The 19,963-nt window shown below is 41.4% G+C and overlaps 1 protein-coding gene across 3 annotated transcripts; it reads right to left on the bottom strand.

The window, feature by feature from the left end:
* Positions 1-1,721: 1,721 nt before the first annotated feature.
* UBXN2A (UBX domain protein 2A) lies at positions 1,722-19,869 on the bottom strand. Of its 3 annotated transcripts, none has more exons than XM_085056976.1 (7): positions 19,716-19,869; positions 15,942-15,995; positions 14,396-14,531; positions 12,460-12,569; positions 10,777-10,917; positions 5,861-6,025; positions 1,722-3,049 (listed from the first exon to the last, which is right to left on the bottom strand). In XM_085056976.1, the coding sequence occupies exons 2-7, from the start codon at positions 15,980-15,982 to the stop codon at positions 2,761-2,763; spliced, it is 882 nt and encodes a 293-aa protein (XP_084913102.1). In that variant the 5' UTR covers positions 15,983-15,995; positions 19,716-19,869; the 3' UTR covers positions 1,722-2,760. The 3 variants fall into 3 exon arrangements, with proteins under 3 accessions (XP_084913102.1, XP_084913103.1, XP_084913101.1); XM_085056977.1 differs by lacking the exon at positions 19,716-19,869 and adding an exon at positions 19,347-19,709; XM_085056975.1 differs by lacking the exon at positions 19,716-19,869 and adding an exon at positions 17,047-17,633.
* Between the last annotated feature and the right edge of the window lie 94 nt (positions 19,870-19,963).

Here is a 19,963-nt window from a genome sequence, read left to right as displayed (position 1 = left end):
TCATGGCATGCCATGAAGTACTGAGGCTCAAATCCTGTGCAGCCTCGTTTGATAATAATTATAGCAAAATTGCAACATTCTGAAAGAATAAGGCATTAAAGAATTTTCTAAAACCCAGACCTTTAACAGAAGCCTGGGATTGTGGCCTTAACACACCTTGTTGAAAACTCTCTGAAGCTTCTGGGCTCCAAAGGGGTCTCTAGAGGCTGGTGCCAGATGAGCTTCAAAACAGGGATGGATTGCCCAGTACCAAGCTAAATACAAGATACGCATCTAACCTTCAAATTCAACATTTAGGTTGTTTTCTCTTTACACACCTGTCCTCATACACATTAGATCTTTGTTACCTGCATTTGGTTGTTTCTTCACAAAGGGAAAACCTACAGAAAACATTTCCTTTTGCTGTTCTTTTCTTGGCTGTTGCAATTTTGCTGTAAATTATCTTAATGCACAGGCTTTACTCAAACTAGCAAAGGCTTGTGAAGAAACAATGCAAAACTGATAGTATTTGTGAGTTTCACAAACTCTAGCATTCATCAAGCCAGTTTTACTGTTGTTTGACCAATGCAAAATTGCTGTCTATAGCACTGGGCAAGAGATTAGGCTGTCCAGACACCACAGGTAGCTAATCAGTCTTTACAAACTTAACTGAAACCAATTAGATTTAGAGAGTCCTCTATTAATTCCAAAGATTTTATCCAAATTAGAAATTATTCAATCATCACAGTTTCCAAAGGCACTTTCTAGTCTAGCATGGGATTAATGCAGCCAGCATCACTTTAGACTTGCCAAAGATTTTTCTCTCATTTCGTAATTAAGACCATGACACTTTCAAACTGCAAATGCACACTCAAGTACACCAAAGCTGTAGCCAGACACAGTTGGTTTTAGTAAAGCACCAAACTGTCCAATCTCTTAAAATGCTGGTAGCAGACATGAATCAACATTGAAAGACAAAATACTTGCTGCTCCTTCCAAAGGACAGCAAGGAAAATGGATTTACCCACTTTAAAATTTGACACTCCTCCCTTCTATTTCAATCTTACACTAATTATTTCTTCAAATTTCTCTGCTGTAGAGAAGTAGTACACTGTTACTTTTAACATTTCATGCACCTTTTAGATAAGGACAATTGAGCTCAAAATCAAGCACATGTGATTTTTCTCATATTTAGTTTTACATTAAGACAAATTCAAAAGCACTGATTAATAAAATTCCCTGCTCAGGAAGCTCTGGGAACTGAGGCTTGGAGCTGTGTCTGTAGGTGCTTTGTCTTTTCAATTTTACTAGCAGATTTGTCTGCACATTTACTTTTGTTTTTCATGTAGAAGTTAGGACCCCTTGCTACATAAACCTGAATGACACAGTAGCATAGGAATTTTATAGCACTGGAAACAGTTAAAGGCAGTTTTCAGAGATTTGCTTTCTGAGGACACTGAATAGGTATTTGTGCTGTTCACCTCCATTTCAAATACACCACGAGAGATGCTGAAACAAACCAGTTTTAGATCCCTGGGAATGAAGGAGAGTGCATCCCTAGTTTGAAAAACCCAAACCCATCTTTCATTTAACCGCACAAAAGAAGTACAACCCCAACAACCACCCTTTGGCACAGGTAGCACAAAGAAGTCAGAAACCACGGAAGGTCCTGTGATATGTCTTACCTGGAGATTTTAGTTCCATTCACAAACCCACAAGCTTAGTAAACACAGTACAAAATATTTAGTCTTTATGTTGTTTTTTCTTTTAGCAAAACATAGAATAGTTGGCTACAAACTTTATGCCTCAAGTACATGAATAGCAAAATAAAAGATTTGGATGGAAATGGGGCAAAGTGGAAAGAAAAGGTTCCGTTTTCAAGTAAGGATTTTCAACATTTGTGAAACTTGACCACATGCGATTAGTGTCTCGATCAGCTGGGCAGCTCAGGACAGAGGCAGATGAACAGTACAAAAACAACCGTGTCCCTCTAAGCCACTATTCCCGCATGGTGATAGCCAAAAAACCCCTGAAGTTTCTGAGTGACAAAGCTAAAAGTGGGTCCGTGCTAATGAGCTAGGTAGTTTAACATCACCTGATCTGCAAGTCACCCATAGCAGCCCAAAAGAAGCAGAAACCACTTCAACCATTGGTAAGAACAATTCTTTCAGAGCTTACTTTGAGGCACTTCATATGCAGTATGCACCAGACTACCTCATTTCTATCTTCTCCCACATGCACCTACCATCATGTGCAGACTTGACAGAACATTATTTCACTGCAGATCTTGTGATAAAAGTTACATCCTGAAGATTTTTAAGTTAGAGTTCAGATGTGAGCTTCCCTGCAGTATTGGTTGTCTGACAGTTACTATGAGAAGAATGCAAATGGCAGCAGTTTACACCACAATGTAAGTGAAATGTTTCACTTTAGTCCAAAGTGCAAAAATAAATACTATTTTTCCTTAGAAGGTGCTATCAGTAGTAATTAAGTCTCAGAGAACTGTTCCACCTAGACCCACTTATTAAATAACTAAGAAGCTTTTTACCTAAGGAAATTCTAAGGATGATCTGCTGTACAGTTACCTCTGCTACATTATACAGCCAGGCTCTGACCACCCAATTTAGCTGGAAATACCTCTATTATGGCAGATGACAGCACAGCACCCGTTCTGCTCTTTAAGAGCACAGTGCATGAGGATGTGAGGGCATCCACATATTGCTGGTTACATTTTTGGTTTCGCCTAGTTCCCCCTGCAGATAGTTTTTGGTCAGTTAAAAGCTAATTTGATCTTGTACTATTGATAGCATTTTTTTGCTCATTCTTGAGCTGTCCATTAGGTGTAGCAGCAGTTTTATAGTCATTGTCAGGTGTTTTTATCACTAAGAGTCTGAAAGGTTCAGTTGTTTTCCGAAGTCTCTGAACAACAACAGCATTTTGCAACTTTGCTTCCTCAAGTGTGAGTGTCTCATCTTGCAGCTCTCGAAATGGCAGGGAGGTCGTCAGTGTGAAGGGAACACTTCCCTCAGATCCTTGATACTTTGTTATGAAGTCTCTGACATGGCTGATTCTGAAAATAAAGTAAGAAAACTCATCATTACAGTTCTGGCACTGCAATCCCCACACACGTGCACAACACACACAGCCACCACGGGACAGGAATGAAACACCACTTCAGGTAAAGCCTGACAGCAGAGAACTGGAGCAATGTAGATGAGGTGGTATCCTGAAATGCCTGATCCACTTGGGAGGCAAGGACCAAGGTCTGCATGCTCTGAGAGTATTCCCAAGGGAGCAGGGATAAGTATCTTATTCTGAGCACTCAAATGCACCACCGTGGCTCAGATGCTAGTTACACAAACCTACCATTTCCTAACCAGCTGGTGGAGCTCTTACTTGAGGGCTCTGTAGCCCAGAGCTAGAATAAAGATGCCTCCAGTGTGTGGTTCACATAGCAGAACCATAATAAAAATAAAGAAAAAAGGGTTTGCAAAAATACAACTGATCTATTAGCTAGGTCTAAGTATAGTGCCATCCTCCCAAACCAGGGGCATGGTGAATTCATTACAGATTCAACCTGTGAAGGTGTGAAGAACCTTGCAACAAGTGAGCAAGACAGGTTTCGCTGTGGAACAACCAGGATTGACCAATTTAATTAGAAAACGAAGACAAGAAGATATATCTGTATGAATAAAAAACAAACACGGTGTCAATGTCCATTCTCTGATCCTGAGGCCAACTGGCAGACTGGCTACTGGCAAATTCCTAAACTCATCCTCTCCCACATGAGGTTTACTGTCTCCTGGGAATAGTCCAGGACCTCAGCCAACACCTAAAGCATGGCTAGGTATTGACTGGGGCAGTGCTGGCTGGCTTGGGGCAATAACATCCTAGGAATTTAGCAGCAGAGATGCCCAGGTTTCCATGCCTTAGCCACAGTCACCAGGACAGATACAGCCAGCAAAATAAAAACGAATTCCTGTGCACACACACCTCAGTACAGAGACACTGCTTGGTCTTATAAGCCAAGAACCTGGAAAACTTCAAGCAGGACTAAACTTTCGCTGGACATTTATAGGCGTCTACATGCATTGTATCAAATTTCATTGAGTTCCGAGAGCAACTTGGGCAATTAGCCACCAGCTCTCTGCTTCAGGGTGAACAAGTTCCTTTCCAGGCTCCACATCTGATGCTCCAGGGTCACACTAACCTATCAAGTGCTCAAAAGGGGACACAACTAGATCCAGGACACAGGTCTGCATGCTATCCCTACAGCTCTGCTCTCAAAAGACTCTCGTGTCTCAATTCCCCACACTGCAACACTAAACTGATTCCTGTGCTTCTGCTCCAACCTTTCATCAGTAATCAACTCATACCTAAGGCAGCAGTTACTGTGGCACCTGCAAAATCTAGCTGCAAAAAGCTAAAAGCAATCAATTTATCCAGACGCTGTAATATATGTGCTACATATTGTTAATCTATACCTTAGTTAACAAATAGCTGTCTTCTGCACTGAAAGGAATGCTGTGTCTGCAATCATCATGCTTAAGGATATGTACTCTAACAGGATTTCTCTCTAGTTCTTACCAGGTCATACACAAACACTGAGTACAGCACAAACATGCTGGTCTTGTGGCAAGAGGGTATGTTATGATGGAACATTTATTGCACACTACTTGAAAAAGACCATTACACCAGCAAGGCTGCTGTTCTGCTTATCTCAGATGGCTTTTTTTTTTCTTCTCAAAAGCACTTAGCAGTTTGAACAGCTGCTATTTACCATGAAGACAAAAAGCTTCTAAATATACTTAAATGTGTGGAACCTGGAATAATTGAGATACTAAGCCCTTCATTAAAGTATTTATAATTAAAATAGCAATTTACCCTTCAGCAGTACATCACAACAGTGTTTCAGTTCATATCTCAGGCCACTAACAGTAATAAATTAGTACAAGTCGAAGAAAAAACTACAGTCATTAACCTTCAACAGCTGAGCTTCCCTTCTGACCAGCTACAGACATACACAGTTTATCTTGACAGCAGCCTGGGTTGTATTAAATCTGTGATACCTTTAAATTGCTTCACAGAGAAGCACAGGCAACATATCCTTTCCACATGACATGACTGTATAGTACTGGAGTAATTTCTCAAATCTGGATTTGAGAAAGGTCTCTAAAGACAGTAGCTCCACAATTTAATGTTAAAGTGTTAATCCCACTTTCTCAAAGCTCACGCATACATGCGCTGTGCTGACACCTTCTGACATTATCCCCATTCCTAAGCCTCTTTGGGAACCAGAAATTTTATTAATTAAGAATTAAACACACCGTGTGCATTCTATTCTGTCCATGTTGGCATGAAGGGGATGAACCTCCCTGGCCAGTGTACTAATTCCAGCCCTCCCCAGAGGTTTCTCTGGCTCGACTTGAAGTCTCATTCCCCAGCTCCCACCTGAGGTGCTGTCTATGCCAAATGACTAGAAGGCTTTTTACTAAGCCATTTGCTCCAGCTGAAGTTGATTTATGAGAGATCTATCATGTTAGAAGCTATTTCCTCTAGTAATGAGCAATATGTACACCTTAATTTTCACTAACCTACAAGGAACTCCTACAGTTTCCCCAGATTTTCTTTACATTCAGTTACGAGCCAACTTTTAACATCACTTCCAATTCCTTTTTATCCTCCTCTCTTGTCAGCTAAAAGATTTCTCAAAATTTCCTAGGTTTTCCAGATACAGCTGAAGAGCAGTCCAATGCTAAGCAAACTGAGGAGGAAGAGTATTCATAGAAGTTAGAGACTTATATGCACAGGCATCTACAGGCATTTGTAAGACAAATAATTCAGATGCAAATACATATGACAGTGGTAAAATAAATCTTACCTGTGAGAAACATTGAATTTCTGAATTATCCTTTCCCCATCAGCTAACCAGATCTGGACATTGGTGACAGGCTCCAAATCATTCAAGGGTACTAAAGGCAGGTGCCTTTTGTCATCAGATCCTTGATGATCATCTCTCACTTTAGAGATTATCTTTGGAGTAGCACTGAAAAGAAAAGCCATATGAGGTTATGGCTTCTGTTTACACATGCAAGCTTGAACTTCCCTCCAGACCTCTGCTTCTGGAGCTTTCTGCCCCATGGCAGAGTGCACTGACAACTTCTTATTTTAACAAATATAAGAACAGTGACATAAATACCAGCCTTTTTTCTTTCTTCCTTATTTTTTTCTACATGCAGGCCAATATTTTCACTTAAAGACTAAAACATGCTAAAGAATTTCACTTTGCTTGTATAAGACGGAAAGGAACTTAAATATGAATATACAAGAGACAAAACAGTCTGCAGATTCTTCATGCATTTTTGTACTCTAATCACACAGGTGAAACTTTAAGGGGGTTGAGTATTGAATTTGCATACTCAAAGTTAATTTTCAGTGTAATGTGATTACAGTAATTCAATTTAACTGAATGTTGTTAGTCTTGATTTAGACTCCAGCATCATCTATTTCAGCTTAGAAGAATTACTCATCTATCAGAGAAATTGACTTAATGTGAAAAATCCAGACTGATGCACACAGCATTTGGATTTTTTTCTCCTAAGACATTTTCAACAGCTGACCCAACCACAGGGGCAAAGATTCATAAAATGTCTTGACAGAATACATGGACCTCAGTCCAAGTGCGTGGTCTTAAAAAACAAACAAAAAAACTGCTGGCAAAAATTTTTATTCTGAAGAAATGTCTAGAGCTTAGTGCTTCTTTCATGACAAAGCTTGTTCAGCATGCACAGTTTAAGTCCTCACTGGGCCTGATCCAATGGGCACAGTCTCAGCTCCTGTGAGTATAACCAGATGTTTGATTGCAGAACAATAGCAGTGATTTAAGGAGTTACCATTTCGCCTTTGAGCTCAGCTGTGGTCACTGACTACAAGAGCACTACATGGCAGTTTGCAGAAAAGCTCTCTTTCCACAGAAAATTGGTGAGTTACAGTTTCTTGAGAGAGAAATGGGTAACTGATGGCCATAGAGTAACAATCTTAACTATACTGCACACCTGCTTTGCAGACAAACCCTGTTTTTATGTTATTGTACCTCTTTTAGTCTAATCATATGGCAGAAAAATCACAGCTAATTTATTATTAGCTAATGACTTAATATGTTCAGGCTAATAAAGTTGGAGTTTTAGGTGCAAGTTTAGTCAGAGGTATTTCAAAAACTTTTATTGCTCACTGCCTAGTTAACTGCTGCCCTAACTTCTAGGATATCAACCAGTATAGGCATCTTCTACATCTTTCACAGAAACTCAGCATAAAGACTGAGAATCAAGGAATCTCATTCCCAAGTGAGCAATAAGAGATGTTCACTGTGACTGGACACAGATAAGAGGCACAGTACTGTTTTGCATTACACAGAAATTAGCTGGGGTACAAGGACTTGGCACCAACAAATTACAAGAGGCACATCTGTAAAATACTCTGGCATTACAAGTACAAGTGATGTACTATCACCCACCTGCCTATCTCACAAACAGCTTCTGTTCATGCTTGCCCTCAATATGAAATAAAACTTAATAGCCCTCCAGATCAGGAAGAAAAGCTTGACTACCAGCAAGATAATGTCAAGCAGTTCCACAAGCAGAGAAAAAAAAATAAAAAAAATCAGGTCATACTTCAGTCCATCAATGCCCAGCTCTTGCTGTCTCCTTATTCAGTTGCTGGCTCAGACAGAAGTCAGTGTGAGCGAGCTGTCTCCAGGACAGCAGAGGCTGTGGAGGTGCTCAGCTGTGGTATCTGGCTCAGGCTGGGCTGGGCTACACTGGTCACAGCTGTAGCTCAGAAAATTCTCTTGTGTGGACACAGATTTTGGCGTTATTCTCAAACCAATTTCCTTCACAGTCACACCTCCATAAGTGGCAGGCACTGGAAGTGATTCTTTCAATAGCAAGTGTGTGCAAGACTAGAGACAACACATTAAATGAAGCTTTAAGAGAAAGTCAGAACATCTGTATTCACCAAGATTTAAAGCATTTCTATTTGTGAAAACTTTTCTCTTGCAGAATTGACAGATAAAGCCATCTAGTGGTGGGAGCTTTGACTAAAGCCAAACCCCAAGAATCTAAGTCTTATTAGCCTGAGACCGAAGCATTGTAACTCCTTTTAAGGCTTATTCCTTTTACAAGATTATCAACAGAAAAATGTAAACTAGAGATCAAAGAGATGTAAGAGCATCCTGTCAATTTTCTGACAAGGAAAAGCCCAGGAGTTAGGTATCATGCCTTACCCTGACTGATAGTTAAGCAGCTTGACACACAATGCTTTACCCTAATGAGGTTACAGAGCAAGCCTGCTTTGCTACAAGGGATTTCAGTCAATAGTTTAATTAACATGTTTCTGAGGCAGTCTCAAAGATGCACAGATTAGCTCAATAGAAAAGTGGGGGTGCAAATCTAGTCATAATCCCGAACTATGAAATGCAGCTGAACAGTGATAGATAAAACAGAATATACCCGTTAGTTACACAGGTTTGTAAGGTACATTGGAAAATTGTCGTCTTACTTCTCCTGTAAAACAAAAAGGCAGAGGATCAAGCTTGTCTGAGCTGTATCAACATATATGTTATTTCTAGACTCTCCAACAAAAGTTTTGAGAACCAGTCAACAGACCAATTCATAATGGTTCATCCATCACAAACCACCCCCACTTGAGAACACTTACAAAAAGATGTACACACAATTTTATAAGTTTATTTGCTAAGCAGAGGTTTAGCTACACCATGAGCTGAAGTAAATTTTTCAGTCATTTGTCTCTCTCATTTCTGACTAATCACACAAATGGAACTGTGGAAAAGGAGTTCTATAGTTTAAAACTTGTTCCAGGTCTCAGCCAGCTCTGTTACTGCCCCACAAAGCTTTTACGCTGCAAGTGTAGTGTATACACACAATGGACATTTATTCGTAGCAGGAAGCAAGCACTGCTTTATGGAGTAGGAGCAGTTATGGCTCTTGTTTTCAACATCAGCAAAAACATTTACTTGTCTTTAAAGAAAAGGCTCTGACAGCATAGCACAGAATAGGACTACCAAGAGTAGGACAAAAATAAATGCTGAGCAAGTTGTAGGATGTGTCAGTGTACAAGACCAGTCAACCAAAATTCACAGATTAGCATGTTTCTGAAACCTAACTGGCCTACTGGGAAGCAAGATCATTACTTGCTGTAGGCATGGCAGAGCACAACAAGTGACTGAACAACCTACCATTTAGCACTGGCTAGCAGCAGAAACACAGTATGCTGAAGATCTTTTTGGTTTTGCTATAAACAGGTCTACTTGTAGATAAAATAAGGTTAAGTTCTTGATCCCTGTTTGCTCAGGATTTCCGTGCCACCAAAAACAAGTCTTGCAGCATCTCATCCATCTCTCTAGGGAAGGCTTTCTCTACTGATTGTATCTACTCAAGCATGAAGCAACTGAATGAACTGTGCTACAGAAACAGATGAAACTCATAAAACAGGTACTTGCTTCTCTGAGTCAGCCTGGAACAACCCATCCTTTACCTTTATCAGTCTTTTGCTCTGCACATTATCTTCTTGCCCTGCCTCAGCTGTTCCTGCCCAGGTCAGGCTTTCTCTAAGCACAAGCTCTGGGCCTTAGCAGCCAAACCCTTCCTACTTAATTGAAACAAGCTGTTCACCTAAGGCTGCACCACAGCTTAGGAACCCCAGCCTGCAGGTCACTCAGCAGTGCCATCTGTGATACCTCCTGTAGACTCCTGGTCATTGAATGCGTCCTGTTCCCTAGGCCCAAGCCTGCTTCTAGAGGCACGCCAGTCTTGCACGACAGGGATGTATCAAGCAGAATATGTGGCTGGAGTAAGCAAAAGTCAGGGGGATCAAATAAAGGAACTCTTGGCCTGATGCTCTACAACAGCCTTTCAAAATACAAATATTGTTTGGTTGCAAATCCAGTCCAGTTTTAGCAACGGCATGAGTGGCTGACACTCTCCAACTACAAAAGAGACCTGGATCACTGCAAAATGCTAAAATGTCTCACTGCAACAAATGCATGATTAATTACCAAACAATTTTAAGAGAATGCAAAATGGCCTCTGTCTTCTTCAGTTCCCTTTATGGAACTGTCATACTTCCCCCCTCTTCTCAAAACTATTGCACATACAGCTTTAAAAGATGCTTTTGTCTTAAATCCCAGAATAGAAGAGTGACAGCATTTCAGCTGGAAACAGTTTTGCTAATATTGAGACCTTGAACAAAGAAAGCCAAGAGCATCCTTGCTGTCTGAAAACAGCAACACATCCTGTGGATTGTGGGAGTCAATCATCCCCCAAGCTTCTTGGAGAGACACCCAGATGCCTGCAGGATGGAGCACTCACTCTGTCAGCAGAGGCTGGTGGAGAGCAGCTTGCTCAGACTGTGGAAGAGATGATGGTGGCTGTGAGGCACCTAACAGCAGCCTGCCAGGGTCTGCAGGAGGGGCTCATGCTCTTTATGGTAGACAGAAACTCAAATGAGAGGCATTCAGATTGGATACAAGGAGAAAAAAATATTTTCCCATGAGGACAGTCCAGCACTGAAGAAGGCTGCACAGCCTCTGCTCTTATGGGATTTCAAAACCCAGTCGGATAAAAGCCTGAGTAACCTCATCCATCCCCACAGATGACCCCACTTTGAGCAGGGGCTTAGATTAGAAAACTCCAGAGATCACTTCCAACCTGAATTATGATCCTTCACCAAAGGTACAGTTCCCTTCAGCTATTCAATCATAGATCACATCAGTCTACTCACCTTCCTAATCTGTAACCATGTCCAGAAAAGGGATGAAACATTGGCTTTTTTGATGATAAATACACCTTATCCTTCTTATCTTCCACTTTCACTTCTATCTCCTCCTTATCAAAAACTTTCCGTAGCTCAAAAGGCAGTTCCCTTAAGAAAAAAACAAAAGGTCAAAAAAAAAGTACTGTACTGTTTTCAGTACACAAAATAGACCAGTGATTAATACCTGTTCAATATTTGGCCTTTCAACGATGATGCTTTTAAAGAAAAACTTCACAAGTATTTACTAAGATTTAGGTTAAGTGCATGGTATACAAATAACTTTAAGTTTCTGAACTGCAAATGAACTAGCAAGTGTATAATTTTAAAAAAACCCTGTTATGCAAGTTGTTGAATGATGTTCAAATTTACTCAGCAGTAACCACTCTAAACACATGATGTGTAGGAAGTTCAGTGTTGCCATACACTGCTGCAATAGGTTCAATTATTTTATCTCCATAGTAAAACAAAAAGGCTTTTAAAGAGGAAGAACTGAGTTTAGACATAGCATATTTAATTACAAATAAACACAGATCTCAGCTTCTAAAAATTATATCATCACTAATAGTTCCAGTCTTTAGTGCAGTAACATCACCTTGGTAATGCTTTAATCGCATTAAGCCGAACACAACAATGCCTTTGTCTATGAGCTCTGATGCAGACAGTACAATTTCTGGTGGTGGGGCTCAGCTGGCACAGGGGCTGTACTAAATGCTTCTCTACCATCAATGATTATGCAAAAACCATCTCATAATTAGCATCTTCACAGGCAAACAGTGGAATAAAAGTGGCAAACTTTTGATGAATGCACACAAAGGGCTTTAAACAGTGCAGTTAATTGCTGTTACAGCTAACACAGGTGACAGCCATACAGGAGAAATAGTGTAAAATTAGTATTTTTGATGGCCTAGCAAAATATGGAAAAGAAAAATATAATGACTTAGTAATTCCACATGCTTGATAAGGAGGTATTAAATTATATTATCCACAAAATTATATTCTCCTTTCCATTTGTATGGGGTGAGGAAACAGACTACGAATTAAAGGTTCAAAAATCATACTGGTTTGTACGGTCAAACTCCTTTTTTAAAGCAACAACTGAAAACACTAGCAGAAATCAGGACAGCATGTTAACTTTTAACACAGGGATTAATGTAGAACTGCTATATACACACAACAGCAAGTTTGTACCTGGAAAAATGTGAGAAATTTAAGACTGATCAAGGTTTCTTGATGCTACATGAAACATCTGTGCCCATTTAAAGCTCTTCATCAACAAAAAGAAAACAAAGACCATAAAACCAGAAATGCTCAACCCCTTGTGCATCGAGTTCATTAGTCAGAATACCATTTGATCTGTAGCTCTTATTGGGCACTGATTTATTCCTTATTTCATTCTGCACCTGCTGTGCCCCCCATCAACACCAGCTTTTATCTATTCATCAGCAACTGTACAACTACTGCCACTGAGAGCTGTGTTAAACCTGTTGATGTTCCAACAGCCATTAGCACTGCAGGAACGAGACTGGTAGGGCCTGCACTCCTACAGGGACACTGCAGTGCAGCAAAGCCACGTAAAAAATTTAGAGCATAAGCTAAGTGCTACCCAAAGCACATTAACTCAGGCTGGTTAAGAACACAAAACTCGCTTACCCCTTTTTAATGGACTCCAAGAATTGCTGGTTTGCAGCATCAGTGTAGCTCCGAAGTTCACCATCATTTACCGTAAACCCATTTTTCCAAAGTTTAATGATTACATCAACCTACAAAGTAAGAACAATTCTCATTATAACACTGATGTAAAAGGAGGTTGGTATACCCACATACCCTGTGATTATAAATCATCCACTTCAAGGACTAAAAATACTGAGAGCAGGCTCACTGTAATCTGCCTTGGCCCTGTGCCAACAGGCACAGCAACTGCAAGGGGTAAGTGACATTTTTAAGTACCTTGTGTCAATCAGGGTTAGAAACAAACCTTCCCCCAATCATTTTGGCTTCCTGGGTCAAAAACGCTCCTTCAATTCAGCACAGGGAAAAAAAAAAAAAAAAAAAAAAAAAAGAGCTGGACTATCCCAGCCAGCTGCAACTCTTCAAGAGCTAATTTGAGAGCACACATGCCTGGTGTTGGAACACCAACTGCCAGAATAGTTCAGCTGGGGATTTATTAGAGTAAAGCCTTGTTCCAATCATTCAGGAGGATTTTCTCAAAGTAAAGGCATTGAGATGATGCATGCAGAAGCCTTTCACTTGGGAAATGAAGCAAGTATCAGAAAATTTACTTTCAGACAGTCATACGCTTATGTTACCCTGGAATTCCTGGGTGTATTCAAAACCTTGCTGGTTAGGGGAATGAAAAAATAAATTCTCAGTAATTCCTTAACTTTGCCAGAAATCATCCACTACTCCAGCTTGCAGCCTCCACACTGTTTACTGAAATCTCTCCAACTGTAACACAGATATTTGGGATCGTATTTTCATATTTATGCATCATGCCATTTAAGGAAGCATTTGATTACCCAGGTCTGATCCCTGAAATAACATTGTCTTGACAGATACTCAGCCACAAACGAGGAACAGACAAATGCAGAATTCCCCTCAGCTGGAAATTAGTTTGAGCTAGGCTTGATAGTACCTGACAAGTTTTGTTTTGTTTTTTCTTTTTTTTTTTTTCAGTTTGATTTGTTAGGTGATTGCTACATAAATAAACAGCATGTGCAAAGTGCTGAATAAAATTTCTTCTCTTTCCGTTGGGTAATCTGTCAAAAGAAGTAGACAGCACTCAGCAAGATTAGATTCCATCAAAAATGCTTGTGTCTCATGGCACCAATGCATATGGAAAGAGTTCTAATTCTGGCAAGATTCCTCTACAGTGAGCCAGTATGCAAATTTAACATGGACTAATTATTCCACACCAACTTCCCATTTAAGCATTGACACAACTAATGCCATGGAACACTATTTCAGAACTGCAATTTAAGATATTGTTCCTGAAATTTCATTACTTCCAGGGTCAGTTAAGGATCCATGAACATAATTTCTAGCAATGCCCACTCCAATTTTCTTCTTGTCATCTTGGTTCTACATGGCCTTTTCTCCCTCCCCTTACCAGTCTTTGATGAGTAACAGAGAAACACGAAAAGGACAGAATCACTGAGATACAAACCCACACTGAACATCCCACTACCAGCATAATTATATGAATAAGAGCAAATGAAAAATATTTGGGCTGTGCCTCTGCATAAAAAGGCTGCAGCTCCTTAAATAACTTCTTATGTAATAGTAGTCATCATTCCTTGAACTCCTGCTCACCTCACTCTCCTTACTAATAAAGCCGAAGTGCATTAGCCAATCCCAGCATGAGTTCCAGAATGACTCTAAACCCACTAAAAAGCAGTAACAGCCAAAAGCCCAGCAGTAAAGGTCTGGCTGACTGGGTGATGGGAGGATGTTCCTACAGCTCTCTGAATTCTGTGTGCATTTTTTTACTGATGTACTGGGAAAGACTGTGGGACATCTGGCATCTGTTTTCCAGAATACTCCTGGAGTGATCTTATATCAAACATGAGTCTTTTTCTTCACTGCCTACCTGGTTCTTGACTGTAGTTGGGGGCACACACATAGCACCAACCTTCTGAGCTTCTTCAAATAGGTTATCTACAAAGTAGTCACAGTTTTGTTCTGTACCGTTCAAAATCTGATCATCGGTTCCTGATTTACACACCCTGCAAGAACAAAGAAGCAAAAATGACTCCTCAGAGGACACATTAGAAGTCAAGTACCCCAGAAGCTCAGGTCCAAGTACAGAAGGCACACTTCCCTGTGCCCAGGTTACTCAGCTGCTACAAAACATAGGGTCAGCTTTGCACTGTGCCTTTTCAATAAACCTCTTACCAATCTCTAACTGCTACTATTTGCACTTCAAAAGCACAAGCCAAATAACAACATCAGAAAAGGTGAACTAATCTATGCAAAGCTTCTAAACTTGGTATCAGGGCAAGAAATGCAAGTTAGATGATTCATACTTCTAACCATCACACACTTAGCTGCACACCAACAGAGGACTTTCCTTAATGCATTTCCATGATCTAGGCTTGGGCTCTTTTGCTGTAAGTTTTAAAAAACACAAGAAAATTGCCCTAGGATTTATTCCTCTACCCCCACTTGAACCTCCCCATTCCCAGCACCATCAATACTGTTTTGGAAAGTGCATTAGGGAAACTCAAGTGGCTCAACACCACTGGAGCACACTGAAGAAATACAACAGAAGCCTTCAACACTGTGGAGACTGCCAGAGTATTGAAAAAAGATACATCAACCACATCTTTTTATAGAACGTTGTATATGTGACAGCTGTTTCTGTTAAATTTTCACAAATCAAAATGCAGAAACATGCAACCTGAATGAATGATTATCTAAGTATAGGTTCTTTGCATAGTAAGAAGATTATGCAGCTTTTCATAAACATTGCAGGAGTTTCTCCTACTGGAGATTCAGAAAAGCCTATTTTAAGCAATTCAGAAAATAAAAATCCCAGCTCTTGCAAAAATACCCAGTTTTACATAAAACTCTGCATTGAATTCAAAAGCAGCAATGCTTACTGGAATGGTAATTAGATACATTTGCATAAAATGGAATTGTTTGCAGTGCATCTACGCAACACTAAGAATCCCTGGAGACTAACATCTTAAACAAAAGAAAACCTCAACAACTTTAAAGAAGAAATTTCAGAAGGATGCTGTCCTCATTTTAGTTTTCTAACAGAAAAAAGCCAACAACTTGAAATGTTAATGTAGGTATTCACTATGTTTCACCTCACAAACAGAACTGGAAAAGCAAACACCTCCATATCAGATGCAGAGCTGCACAGTGAGTTAGCAATTTGTAAGGCTGCCTGTCTATTTTAAATAAAAATATTTACACAGCTTCTTGCATCTAGGAAACATTTCAGGTATGTGAAAAATCTTTCAGCAAAACAATAGGATTTTCTGAAAACCTCCAGTATACGTGGAGCAGATGAATACAGCAAAAATATTTTATTTTAGAATGTAACAAAGTTGGAAAGCAATGACAGGACAAACAAACAGCAGTGTGCAAGGAAGAGGAAAAATGGGGAGGGGAGAACTGGCACCTACCATTCTTTCTTTACAGTTTTGATATTGTCCATGTCTTTCATTCTGGTGCTTCCCCTAATTATAAAAAGAAAATGGTTTAAAACCAAAACAAAACAAAATGCCCATCACACTTTGCCTCCTTTTGTAGGTGAAGCACTCTTTATATTTTTTCCTGTGTTGGTAATACATTTAAACAGAAACCTCAACCTCCCTCCCACCAAGTCTCCAGATGGTTCTTTGTTTTCCTGCAGTTTCTAATTTAATGACACATGAACCATGCATCTGTTCCAGACGTTCAGAAGCAAGGTTACTTTTTCATAAATGTACAAAATACATTCCACAATAATAACAGTGAAATGTTATGTGAAAATACATGCCCACACTTCCGCAAAGGGAGGGAAGAATACCACATTCCTTTCCTGGGTGGCATGATTTAAACTTCCCTGATTATACACAGCACTATGAGATGGTTGCAGAAAAACTGCACTGCCACTGCAGGCATTTGAGTGACCTTCACCTTAATTCTGCATTACTGAAGGGGACAAGATTTGTCAGGTTGCCCTTCCTACCTTACCTCAAGACATTGTTGTAGCAACTCAGAAACAGTGAATTATCATTTCTGGCCTACTGTTAGCTGGCAACAAGAAAATCCTGAATTTGTAAGTACTAAATATGCTACAGAATTAGTCTGCTGAGTCACAAGAAATGAAGAATCCCACACTGATCTCATTAGTCACTTCTGAGTGCTCTGAAAAAAGTTACAGAAAGTCACAAAAAGCCAGAAACTCCCTGAAACACCCTTTAAAAAGTAAAATCACTCTAAAATTGGAAAAGCCCATAGGAAAATGAAAATTTTAAGTTGCAACTGTGTTCAGAGAGTTATCCCTGATGAACACTGGTTACACAGATGATGTTCTGCTCCTGGTAGGTTCAGGACAAAGTCATGACATTGTGTGTGGCTTTTAGAGAGCATTAAACTAAGTAGTGACAGCCATTATGCTCCTGAATAAAGTAGTATGCACAGCACCACTAATACAAACTTTAAGTGGTCTTGAGATCTAATTCAGCAAGACATAGAGTTTAGGGGAAAACAGCATTCACTGCAGCACTAACCAAAAAAACCCACCACATGCAGTACTAATTCATGCTCCTTGGGACTTAATATTGGTATTCTTTCAACTTGAAAGTTAACATCCATGTGAGACACATTCTGTACAAAAATATACAAGCCTCAAAAAAAAAACCCCATAATGCTCAACCTTAAATTTAACTAGTGCTGTTATGCATTAAGTCAAAACATATTTTGCACACCTTTGACATGTCACACAAGATGAGGTATAGTCCTTTTTTTTTCCCCTACAAATGCTTTGCCAGAGTCCAACATTTATCAGGCAAGCCTGTGCTGGTACTCGATGATGTTATATGCATATCTGTTTGTTGCTCTTGGAACTTTGTACCGCACTTGGGGAAAAAAAACCCTCTCAGTATCAAGGAAGCAGAGTGAAATTTAAATGCTTAAAAAGTGTATTTTTTTCAAACTTCTCTCAAATTCAGTTTTAACACACTCTGGCACGAAGGGTTTTTGTGTTTAGGCTAAAATAATTCTTTGTGGTTCCTGTTAATGTGCTTATCTTCTAATCTTTCACTCCAGTAGGCTACTCCCCAAAGCAACAAGAGCCACCTCCTGCCATCTGCTTTTGTTGATCCTCTGTGACTTGTCATCAGAGCTGTTAAAAAGAAACAGACACAATGAAGCAGCTCTTCAAATTAGCTCTCTGGCTACATTAGGCTGGCCTCAAATATGCATCAATAGTATTCAAAGCTGGTCAGCTGTGAAAGCTGCTGTTCCTTCTAAAGTACAACAGCAATTACACTTCGAAGAAATGTTTGTGTTAATCTCTCAAGGTGAAGAATCATCCTATACAGCATATTGATGTTTATTATGACCAGAAGCCATTAGGACATAGCGATCAGAAGGCACTGCAAGCACTTCAGCTCAGCATGTCAACCCAACCAGCACAAACCACCTCCTCTCACCGACTTGTGACAGACATCCCTAGTTGCCACGTAAAGTGTTAAGAATTTTGGTACGTAATTTTTGCGTCAGTGGCAAAAAGTACCTCAGAACTGAACTACCACCTCCGGAAACTAAATTTAAAACATGGGAAGAAGCTGCAAATGCCAGCAGCCCACCACAGCTACATCTAATAACTGGGGTTAGGATACTCCTGGCCATTCCCACACAGCCCCAGGGGCTTTCCAGCCCCATCAAGATGGGCTACTGACCCAGCAGAGGCCTTTCACCGCCACGACTTCCAAACAGGCAGCCTTTAATAGGCATATTTGTTTTGGCAAATAATTTTACAGTCGATACTGTTGAGCCCACAGTTCCAGTTATATTAATACAAGAAAAACAAACTAAAAACTACCTATGAGGCTTTCCTTGCTATGAAGGGCAGAAATACCCACAGAAGCACATGCAGCCCCCATTCCTGACAACCTGCTAACCCCTCACTAACTTTGGCAAACTTCCACAGTTGAGAGCTGCTTGCAGCACAACGCAGTCTCTCCCTGCACTACACAGAAATTACAGCTGAAAACCGCACTGTACTGTGCCACAGAGAAACAGCAGGCTACAGGGAAATGGCAAGTACAAATTAATAGTGAGATGAGCACCAAACCTAATGGCCTGAACGTGACTGATGTGCCCAGGTACAAACCATAGCATTCATGCTTCCTGTCCAGCTGGCTAAAGGAGCTGTGCACTCGGAGAGAAACCTGTCCCCAGCCTTTATGTCCAGGTGTTAGAAAGATAAATTACTTGTCTGTAGAACTGCCTTGTTAAGGTTTAGGACTTGACATGCTTTAACGATCTCAGACCTAGGGGGAGGTTAACAAAGCTTGGGAAGAAAGATGTACCACTGACAGTGGACACAAAGAATGCAGAATTTACAGGCCACAAGGACATTGGGCAGAACTTCCATGATAGGGAAGAAACTAATAAAGCCAGCTCAGCAACTATGCTGAAATAAGTTCCAAGTGGGTAAAAGATAATTCCAGCAGGGTGAAATTGTGACCAGCAACTCACAGACCACCACCTACATAAAAGAGAAAGACTGAACACGTAGAATACTTAGTATAAGAAGCAAGGGAATAATTTAACCAGTACAAGACAGAACGCTCACTAATAAGAGAACTACGTAAACTTATAGCAAATAAGCATTAATACCTTTGCTTGCTAAAATGCATAAATAGTGAAAAGTTTTGATAATCGTCGTGCTGGCTTTGATTTGCCACCCGGCCCTTCTTTCTGCTCGAACTGCAAATAAATCAAGTCCCTTGGCTCTGTGTGTGGATTAGCCTCATGCACAGCAGGTCGAAGAGCCTATTTTGGGACAAGCCCGCGGCTGCGACACCTGAACTCACCCGCACCCCGGAGCCGGCCAGGCACACACTGCGCGCTTCCCGCCGCTGCCCGAGCCCGCCCGCCAGCACGGCCCCCGCCCCGCCGGGCGGCCAGCAGGTATTTTTAGGCGATGAGGCAATACCGCGGTACCGACGCGGAGGCAGAATGCCCAGGGAGGCGCCGGGCAAGGTCCCCCGAGGGCCGCTCCTGCTGCGGGACGCGGCCGATTCGGAGCGGGGCGAAGCCGCCGGGCGGAGGCAGCGGGGAGGCTCAGCCCGCTCGCCCCAGGGACGGGCGCGGGCAAAGTCCGAGTGCCAGCGGGAGCCGAGGGAGCGCCGGCTCCGCGGAACGCGCTGCCCCTGCCCGGCCTGTCCCCGCAGCGAACTCACCGCCGTCCCGCAGCGCTCAGCCCGCACCGGCCGCCCGCCGCGGAACTCCTCGCTGTCCCGCCCCGAGCGGCGCAGGCGCGGTGCTGCCGGGCGGGGCGGGCAGAGCTCCGCCCCGGGGCCGCCAGGGGACCGAGGGGTGTCCGTAGGGATCCCGCCCGCTGTGCGGGGGGAAAGGCGGCTCCCTCGGGGGCTGCCCTGCCCTGCCCTGCCCTGCCCTCCGGGGAGAGGCGAGGGCTGGGGTGCTTGTG

The sequence above is a fragment of the Lichenostomus cassidix genome, chromosome 3, assembly GCF_008360975.1.
Source record: "Lichenostomus cassidix isolate B80296 chromosome 3, HeHo_3.0, whole genome shotgun sequence".
Taxonomy (NCBI): Eukaryota; Metazoa; Chordata; class Aves; order Passeriformes; family Meliphagidae; genus Lichenostomus; species Lichenostomus cassidix.
This window is presented reverse-complemented; position numbering and strand designations above follow the sequence as displayed.